Here is a 10,648-nt window from a genome sequence, read left to right as displayed (position 1 = left end):
CTGAACTTTGTTATTTTGCCAATAAATCTGTTGGATGTGTCATCAATATCATATGTCAGTAGTAGAATTGAATGTCATCAATTTTTTTTTGTTGTTTTATTGTGTGTGTGTGTGTGTGTGTGTGTGTGTGTTACACTTATCAAATGATTAAAACTCTGTCTGAGTAGACAAACACTGGCAGTAGAATGGGTCGTACTGATGAGCTCAGTGACTTTAAACAGGACAATATATTGGATGCCACTTCTGCCACAAGTCAGTTTGTGAGATTTCTGCTCTGCTAGGTCTGCCCCTGACAACTGTAAGTGCTATTATTGTGGAATGTAAGCAGCTGGTAGCAACAACAGCCAAAAAGGAGTAGACCACACAAACTCAGAGTGGACCTGCTGAGTGCTGAAGTGCATGGTGCCTATCCTCTGGAAGCAGCATCAGCAAAAAGAACTGCACATTAGGAGCTTCAAAAAAAGAGCTTCCAGTGCACACAAGATCAAAATGCACAATGCCAATGGGGGGCACGGGTGTTATGCATGCTGCCCCTGGACTCGGGAGCAGTGGAAGTGCATTCCCTCAACTTGTTAAAATCAGTAAATAAATAGATATTATGCTCACAAATTGCAGACAAATGCCATATTTAAGTTTGTTCCCTGTAAAGGATATGTTACAAGTGTGGTGATGAAGTGTGGCAAGTTGAGTTCTCAGATTTCAGTCTGGCTCTGACATGCTGTAGACACCAGGGGACATCACTGCACCATGGTGGAAACAGTCCAAGAGGATTAAAAACTAGTTGAGTCTTGTACACAATCTGTGGGTGGGCAAGCAGTGGCATAAAGTTACGGAACGCTGACCTTATCAAACCAATGTACTGGTTGACCACTTCAAGACAAAAACTATCAGACTGGTCAAAATGAAAGGGCAATCTAAGCCTTTATATTTAATAAAGATTCTACAGAGGAAGACAGGACTGCAATGGCTGAATTAACATCTGTGGATCGCAGTGTGTAGCTACATGTTACTGAATCATGGAAATAAGTTTAATGCATTCAGTTTTCTGTGATTTATGCATTGCTACCAAAATATCTTGTGGGAGAATGAAAGAATTAGTTTAATAGTTTTAGCCATTAGTGGGCACTTAAAGAGCTACAGAAAGCACACTCAGCTGTTTCCTTAGGCAGTTCAGTGTTAAATATATGTCAGTAGATTATGGCGACTCTCAAGAATCTAGTAAAACAATTCATCAACAGATTGTCTTTGTAACTGAAAAAAGGACTGGGTGACAGTCAGAAAAGTGTTTCCGGCAGCTGTAGTGCTTCTGTGAATTATAGAAAGCAGAAGCTAAGCATTGCCACACATTTTGATGGGAAATTGCCAGTTCCCTATTGAAAACAACCCATTCAGTGGGGATAGATCATTTTCTATGAACAGCACTGAAATGGGAATTGCACAGGGCATTCATAACATCCTATGACGTTATATGTTTTTTGTGTAATGATACTGTTGTGTGAATGTGTAATTCATTCTTTTTGCAATAAACAAAGTGCTGCGATTCTTCTTGAATTAAATGTAAAGCATGACTGAAACATTGACAGCTGTTTTACACACCAGTTGCATGATATGGACATGATGTGAAATTTATGCCCAGATATCTCAGGACAGGCCTTTGACAGTGGTGAGTTTGAACACAGACAGCAAATTTGACTTGGCATTTACTTGCGTCCCACATACTGCAGGGAATGGTGGCACAAGAGCGAGCCAGATGCAGGTGCCAGGACAACCAAGCGTTTAGAGGGATGCATCTCAGCCAGCATGAACCCTCTGGTGTTGACAAATAGACCGGCATGTCAAATTAGGGATTTCTTGTGCCTCTTTGCAACAGTACTGTGGAGAAATAAGGTTCCCTCAGTTCCTGAATCTGTAAAGTTGCCCTTTTGATGTCATCACATCACCAGAACGTATGTGATTCACATCTGGAGTTATGAGCAATGAAGGCAAGTCGAGACACATGCCATCTGCCTCTCACTGTGCATAACCGCTGGATTCGTGTGTCCGTCATCTGCCTCTTGCCTGTAATTGGTAGATTTGCACGTCTGTCAGGATTTTGTGAGAAACTGTACAATGGATACTCAGGAAATTAAAACAGCCTTACTAGGCATTGAAACACTTCATTTTTCATAGAGTTGCCTCGGATACAGATGCAAGTGGTGTGTAAAAAGTTTGCAGCTGCTGACGTTGTTGCAGTGGTTTTGGAAAGTACAGTGATGAGGATAACATCTGGCTTTTCACTTTTATTTATGCGTCTCACTACTTTTGTCAACCTAAGATGTTGCTAAACCCATTTCAAGCACCAAACCACTTCGTGCTTAGTAGTAAAGTTATGTTTTTACAAGTGATATTGAGAATTTCTAAAACTGGTTCTCATTTTTTTAAGCCTTCAGGCCAAATGCTCTCTTTGCACAGTGCTCCAGGTCTTATGATAGAGAAAGATGAGATTGCTCTGAACGTTTTGATGCATAATATTTGGCTTTGAAGGGTGAATAATTTTATATAGCATTAAGAATATAAGCAAAAAACAAGAAATTGCCCTCACACCCCATTCTAAAAAACATTGTGATTGCATGTAAAATGCTAATAAACACAGTAGTCATTAGTAAATTGTTTGATCTGTATCCAGTTGAAACATTTATAATCTCTGCAATTTATAATATGTATCAAAAGGAGCACCCAGGAACACCTAATAGGGCGAACTGCTTTTTTCTAAACAGGACTGATTGAAACAGCTAGATGGACAGCAGATGGATGCACCTTCAAAAGTGAATTTTATGTAATTCATTAAAATATTTGTTGTATTATATTACCCCGGAATAAATGTCTGGATTACTCACTGTACTTACAATAACAACTACATAGGAACTTACCACTTATCAAAGAGTCATTTTTAGATACTTGGACATTGCTGTTGCTATGTAAACACTATCATGTTAGAGTCAGAACCATATCACAACACAGGCATACTTCTACAGCTAGGCAAATATTTGGACAATTGACATTTCCTGGGCAGATCCAGTGTATACTGTTAAAAATAAGCAGTTTGCCCTATTACACCTGTAGTAACTGGAAATAATGCTGTTACAGCAATCACGGTGCACTGGCAATAATAAGTAAAAAATGAAGTTGATGCACATGTGTATTTACATAAGCTTCAATGCTGTAATCAACCTGTACCAGTGAATACACCACAAGTAGTTGTTATTGTGTGTATATAGTTAATGTGTAACTACACAGTCATTATGTGTGTGTGTGTATATATATATATATATATATATATATATATATATATATATATATATATATATATATATATATATATATATATATATATATACACACATATACACAAATACACACACATATACATAGACACATTATAAAGAGGGACTAAACCTACTGATATGATAATGCCTCTTGTAGTCCTAAGTTTTGAAATTACAAAAAAAAAAAAAAAAAAAAAAAAAAAAATCACAAAGATACAACAGTGCTATAAATAATGTAACTTTTTCCAACTTCTCTTTCTCTCTTAATTGTTATTGTGCATTTAGACTCATATACACTATAGGGACAAAAGTATTGGGACATAGATCTTTATCACTGAAGTCAGGTGTTTCACTAAGTCTTATTGCCACTGATGTATAAAATCAAGTACCTATTCATGCAACATTTGTGGAAGAGTGGGTCATTCTAAAGAGCTCACTGAATTTGAGCGTGGTACTGTAATACGATGCCACTATTGCTATGAGTCAGCTTGTGAAGTTTTTTCCACTCCTAGACATTCTACGACCAAATGTAAGTGGTACTAAAAAGTGGAAGTGTTTAGTAACCACAGCAACTCAGCCACAAAGCGTCAGACCATGTAAGGTTAGAGAGCAGGGTCACAGAGTGCTGAAGCGCAGCATGCATAAATATTAAATGGGTCAGCATTGGTTTCATGCATGTAACCCTTACATCACCAAGCACAATGCCAAGCATCAGATGGAGTACACCACCAAAAAGCACACCACCACTGGACTCTGGAGCAGTGGAAACACATTCTGTGGATTGACGAACCACGCTTTTCTATCTGGCAGTCTGATGGTTTGACGAATGCCATGGGAACATAACCTGCCTGACTGCACGGCGCCAACTGTAAAGTTTTTCAGGGGTTGGCCTAGACCCCTTAATTCCAGTGAAGGGGAATTTTAATGTTTCAGCAGACCAAGACATTCTGGACAGTTCTATGCTTCCAACTTGTGGGAACAGTTTGGGGAAAAACCTTTTCTGAACTCCAGTGCATAAAGCAAGGTTCATAAAGGCAGGGCTGGATAAGTTTGGTGTGGAAGAACTTGACTGGCCCAGTCCTGACCTCAACCGAACACGTAGAACGGAGATTGTGAGCCAGACCCTCTTGTCTAACATCAGTGTCTGACCTCATAAGTGCTGTTTGGGATACACAGACACCCTCCAAAATCTTATATAAGGGGGGGGGGGTCGTTCGCCTCCATATTTATGCTTATAGATTTAGAATGGGATGTCATACAAGCTCATGTAGGTGTCCCCATACTTCTGTTCATATAGTGTATGTAGAAAAGCTCTGTTCTGGCTGTCTTGTATTATGCCTCATTCAAAAAGATGTTTGGTCTAAACCATTACTTATAACTTCAGCATGAATGGGCAGGGCTAGACTGCTGTTTACCGTTGTGACATCACAGAAACAAAGAATTCATGTTAGCATTAGATATAACAATTATAAGAGACTGATGGTTTTTAATGACTATTTGCACAGGAAACATCACACCTGCACATTCCTATAAGAAAATACAAATCCAGTAAGTTTCTCTACAATGAACCGTTTCCTGTCCAACGACACTGAACAATTATGTTTACATCATCTCATTTATTGAATTATGTAGTAATACTTAAAAATCTGTGAAATTCTCTTTGAAGATTCGCAGATTTATACACGCTGAGGTCAGTTGCTCAACACAGCAGTATGTGGCAAAGAGGGCTATGTGGTTGTGGTCAGCTCAAACTTGGATTCTGCAAGTGTAGTTAATCACAGAAAGGAACTGAATGTCACGAAATTGTACCAACAGAAGCATCATTACAAGCAGCAGAACAACCGGCTTTGTGGCACCGTACTGAAACAGGCATTGACAAGTGAGTCTTTTTGTTTTTCAAATACAAACCAGACAGTAACATTTATTATAAGGGGTGGAATTTACAAAGATTAAATGATGAAAATAAGGTAAATAAAAATGTGAAATTCTATTAAAGTGGAAGTGAATTTTGAGCTGAAAATCGTTACTTGACTTGTTGATAAAAATCAACTGTTGCTTGATTCAAGCAGTGTTGGTTTTGAAAGATTTTAAACTACAATTTATCATTTATCACCAAGGTGATTTTGTAGAAAAGTTTTCTGATAAAATACCAATTTGCATAAATTTAACCTTTGTCCCAATACTAGCATCAAATCTCATTTTAAAAGAGTTATTTTTTCCACGTGCATTTGTATTGACGGTTTTATATTTTAATTTGTATACATTTTTATCCACCCAATTTTCATCATTCCATTGTTGATTCCAACCTCGTTTTTTTGACACAGTTTGGATGATATCTTATGATTTCCAAATGAATATATTATGATTATACAGATTGTTGCATTGTTGCAACACATGACCTCATGTTCTGCATCTCTGGATATGCTCCATAACTTATGGGCATCATCATAGCTCCTCAATAGATCTTTGCACTAGGGCTGACCTACAAACCTGATTGACACTCTGCCCATTTCACCTCAACACAGTCAGGTCCATAAATATATTGACATTAATAGACCACAGTATATTAAAGCTTAAAAATGAATATGACTAGTTGTGTTGGTCATTCTCTAGACCCTCATTAGTGTTTAAAAACTCTCTGTCTGATCAACTCGCACCCATCTAATGGCGTATCTCCAAGATAGACGGAAAACTATAACTGCCTTTAGGATTATTTTTTTCTGTGGTCCAGCAAAACAAAGAACAAGCTATGAGGATGAAAACTAGAAAGAATGGGCAATTCATACATTTTTGCTAAAACTCTAACTAGAAAATATTTATTTAAATAAAGTTATGAACAAACAAGTGCACAGTGTTTGTGACATCACATTTGTAAACCTGCTGATTTTTCTCCACAACCTAAATCTTTACTTCATATGTAGCCTTTGCTTACCTTACTGCCACCGGCACAATTATAAAATGTGTGAAGCTAGTAGTGGTATATATACAGTGGGGCAAAAAAGTATTTAGTCAGCCACTGATTTTACGTGTTCTCCTACTTAGAAAGATGAGAGATGTCTAATTTTCATCATAGGTACACGTCAACTATGAGAGACAAAATGAGAAAAAAAAATCCAGGAAATCACATTGTAGGATTTTTAAAGAATTTATTTGTAAATTATGGTGGAAAATAAGTATTTGGTCAATAACAAAAGTTCAACTCAATACTTTGTAACATAACCTTTGTTGGCCATGACAGAGGTCAAATGCTTCCTGTAAGTCTTCACCAGGGTTGCACACACTGTAGGTTGTATTTTGGCCCATTCCTCCTGCAGATCTCCTCTAGAGCAGTGATGTTTTGGGGCTGTCGCTGGGCAACACGGACTTTCAACTCCCTCCACAAATTTTCTGTGGGGTTGAGGTCTGGAGACTAGCTAGGCCACTCTAGGACCTTGAAATGCTTTTTACGGAGCCACTCCTTCGTTGCCCGAGCGGTGTGTTTGGGATCATCATCATGCTTTAAAATCTCATGATACATGGCCCCGTTCATTCTTCCCTTAACATGGATCAGTAGTCCTGTCCCCTTTGCAGAAAAAATGGTCTTGGCCATTTGGCCAAAAATGGTCTTGGCCATGGTTGAGTTTGGAGTCTGACTGTTTGAGGTTGTGGGCAGGTGTCTTTTATAAAGATAATGAGGTTGAACAGGTGCCATTAATACAGGTAACGAGTGGAGGACAGATGAGCTTCTTAAAAGAAGAAGTTACAGGTCTGTGAGAGCTAGAAATCTTGCTTGTTTGTAGGTGACCAAATAAATATTTTCCACCATAATTTACAAATAAATTCTTTAAAAATCCTACAATGTGATTTCCTGGATTTTTTTTTCTCATTTTGTCTCTCATAGTTGAAGTGTACCTATGATGAAAATTACAGACCTCTCTCATCTTTCTAAGAAGGAGAACTTGCACAATCAGTGGCTGACTAAATACTTATATATATACACACACACACACACACACACACACACACACACACACACACACACACACCATTACCTTGCCTAAGCTGTGCATATATATCATGTTAACATGTTGCATTAATGAATAATAAAATAATCTTTGTTTCTGCTCACTTTGCAGAATCAAGAGGCATCATGAGTTCAACTCCAGTGACAGAAACTAAAATCCTTGAATCCTTGAACCACACCATAATCCCAACTTTGTCTCCAACATCTTGCAAAGATGCAACATGTATTTTCTTTGCAGTAGCAAACGTGATCATCTTAGTCACGGGTGTTGCCGGAAATGGTTTGGTGATCTGGATTGCAGGGTTTAAGATGAAGAAGTCCGTCCTCAGCACCTGGTACCTGAGCCTGGCTGTGTCTGATTTCCTGTTTTGCTGCACCTTGCCCTTTGGTATCGTCTATGCGGTCAAAAAAGAGTGGCTCTTTGGGAGCTTCATGTGCAAGATCAGGTATTTCGTCATGTTCATCAACATGTACAGCAGCATCTTCCTCCTTGCCATCATCAGTGTGGACCGCTGTGTGGTCGTCATGTTTCCAGTGTGGGCGCAGAACAAACGCACCGTGAGAAAGGCCACAGTGATGGTCATTCTAGCTTGGATCATGTCAGCAACACTTAGCGTGCCAATGGCCATTTTTCATAACCAAAAAGAGAAGCTTGTTGATAACCACATGAAGAGGTTTTGTTCCAGGAATTACATAAACTATCAAAACCAACTTGCAGTAGTGGCAAGCCGATTTGTTTTTGGATGTCTGATCCCGTTCTTGATCATTTTCATCTGTTATGTTGTCATCATTCGAAAGCTGAAGTCCAACCAGATGATGATATCCAAAAAGCCATTCAAAATCATGACCGTACTGATTGTTACATTTCTGATCTGCTGGCTGCCTTTTCACATTTTTTCTTTTTTGGAAATGAAAATTTTCAGTCGTTTTATTGGCTTTGGAAAAGTATTTGGTGTTACTCTTGCCAGCGCCAACAGCATTTTGAACCCGATTCTGTATACGTTCATGGGGAAAGACTTTAAGAAGCAGTGTTATGCAATTTTGTCAAAAATTGAAAATGCACTTCAGGAGGACGAGGGCCATGACACAGTCCAAGTGATCGCTTTTACCACCTCAGAAGAACGCAGACTTCCAACTACTGTTCAGTAACTGTGTTTCACCCCAAAAGCAATTTTCATTCAATTCATTTGATAATTATGGCAGTAATGCTACATTTAAAACCTTCATTTTGCGCTGAACAATTTTTGGTTTATGATGGATCAGGGATCTTGAAAGCTTTACAGTGGACAAATGTTATTCTTTTTTTTTTTGAGTTGATGCACCGGAATCTGCAAGGAACACTCCTTCATCCAAAGAAACTATTTGTTTTAATGTTTTTTTTTTAATCTTTATTACTTATATCACTTTTAATTGCTAGCAATAATTGTAACCCATGTGTTGCTAATTAAGTTACCAGTCACCCTCTACTTCATCCATACTTGAAAATCAGGACTGCCATAGGACCTTCATCCCCCAAATATTCTCAGCACAACCTTGACACTCCAACAATAAATGTTATGTTGGTGCTGCAATGAGTGTATTAGGAGTGGTGGACCATTCTCAACCTAGCAGGTGAGAGCACTGACGCATGTAAAAACCCTAGCAAGACTGCTGTTGCCCTATGTCAGTGTCTCTGCTGTGCTGAGATTGGTCCACCAAACAAATAATATCTAGTCAGTGGTGGGCCTGTGGAGGATATGCTGGCTGATGAACTGTGTGGCAGCTGAGAGGACAGTCAGTATTTGTAAACCCACATCTATATAATAGGTGACATCACAACAAGCTATTATGAAACCTTTTCTCAGAACATTAACATAAGAAGACGTGAGGAAAAATTCCAAGAGGCTACCAGTTAGTTTGAAAGATAGCGTTCAGTTTTTTAAGAATGAAACAGTCTGTACTCCAGTCACTATTAGGGGTGCCCAATACTGGTCCTGGAGATCCACCATCCTGCAGAGTTTAGCTCCAGTTATACCTCATCACACCTGATCCAAGTAATAAAGGCCTTTTGAGGCATTTGAATATTGGACCAGGTGTGTTGGATCTGAACTCTCCAGGGTGGTCGACCAAGGACTTGGACTGAGCATCTCTGATCTATAAGTTGCGTAAATATAAATAAGTATACTATTACCTGTTGCCATGCAAAGCCTGAAATTATTTGACTGGTACAAGTGTAACAGACATAGTGGTGCTGCTGAGTGTTTTGTTCCATCCTGGCTCTATTGTTAGAAACCAGCCATTGACGAAAGGCCAGAGAATGGCTAAACTGTGCATCGACTATAGCTAGCCTAATGCGAATATTGGTACTTTTATTACACCATTCAAAATATCCAAAAACCAACCAATGATGAAACACTTCACGGCAATGGACATGCAAGAGTACAAATGTACTCCTGCAAGGTGTTTCTCATAACGTGGCTGGTGTATACACATCACTAGTAACATGCATAATTTTTGGGAGGATAGCATAAAACAAGTTTCAGAGTCCATGTAGAGCGTCAGTCAGCACTAGTTAAAGGTGATTTAAAATGAAGCAAACACACTTATCACTTGATACTTCCTTTTCTTCACAGTGGTGTGCTCTGCATGTTCTAGCAAACCACTTCACAACATGTCTTAAGGCATTGCGTGCTCAGCATGTTCTAGCAAACCACTTCACAGCATGTTTTCCTAAGACGTGGTGTGCTCTGCATGTTCTAGAAAACGACTTCTCAAAATGGTTACATAAGAAGTTGCACAGGAACTAGCCAATGAAGAAAATGATTACAACACACATTTACTAACTGGCACTGCGTAGTGTAGAACATATAAAACTTTTATAATGTTATGGCATAACAGCTTACAGTGTGCTCTAATTTAAACATGTTTTTTCCATCAAAGAAAGGATTTTCTGTCAGAACTTCTCTTACTTTGAAAAAGTGTCTTGGATATAAAAAGGAAATGACACCCTAATATTTAGTGGAGTTCATATGGCAGGCCTATATTATCAGAACTTGGTGTTCTCATTGAAACTTAACATAGAGTGATGTACATATGAGCATATGAGAAATGTTTCAACCTTTTCTTCAGCTGAAAGGAAGTGACAGCTTTACTGTTGGGCAAGTTCAGTCTGTTAGGCAAACCAACAAAAATAAATGAGGGGATTTTTTTTTTTTTTTTTAGCCCATCATTGATACACAGCAGTACTTTGTTACTATGTGTACGTGCTGGCTTACTATGGAATTGTAACTAGTGCGCTTGATTACTTTTTTTTAAATCTGGATATTTCAATTCCAAACAAAATGCCATATCATTAACTAGC

At 38.5% G+C, this 10,648-nt stretch overlaps 1 protein-coding gene across 1 annotated transcript; it reads left to right on the top strand.

Moving 5' to 3' along the window:
• The first annotated feature begins 5,141 nt into the window (after positions 1 to 5,141).
• LOC108411916 (chemokine-like receptor 1) lies at positions 5,142 to 9,383 on the top strand. Its single transcript, XM_017683717.2, has 2 exons — positions 5,142 to 5,184; positions 7,421 to 9,383. Exon 2 carries the CDS (start codon positions 7,435 to 7,437, stop codon positions 8,455 to 8,457), a length of 1,023 nt encoding a protein of 340 aa, XP_017539206.1. The 5' UTR covers positions 5,142 to 5,184; positions 7,421 to 7,434; the 3' UTR covers positions 8,458 to 9,383.
• The last annotated feature ends 1,265 nt before the right edge of the window (positions 9,384 to 10,648 follow it).

Source organism: Pygocentrus nattereri, chromosome 20 (genome assembly GCF_015220715.1).
Source record: "Pygocentrus nattereri isolate fPygNat1 chromosome 20, fPygNat1.pri, whole genome shotgun sequence".
NCBI classification, from domain to species: Eukaryota; Metazoa; Chordata; class Actinopteri; order Characiformes; family Serrasalmidae; genus Pygocentrus; species Pygocentrus nattereri.
The sequence above is the reverse complement of the archived record's forward strand: the minus strand, read 5'-3'. Positions and strand labels throughout refer to the sequence as shown.

Bases quoted from the DNA above. Each gene is read 5' to 3' on its own strand.
- LOC108411916 (XM_017683717.2), top strand. From the start codon at position 7,435: ATGAGTTCAACTCCAGTGACAGAAACTAAAATCCTTGAATCCTTGAAC.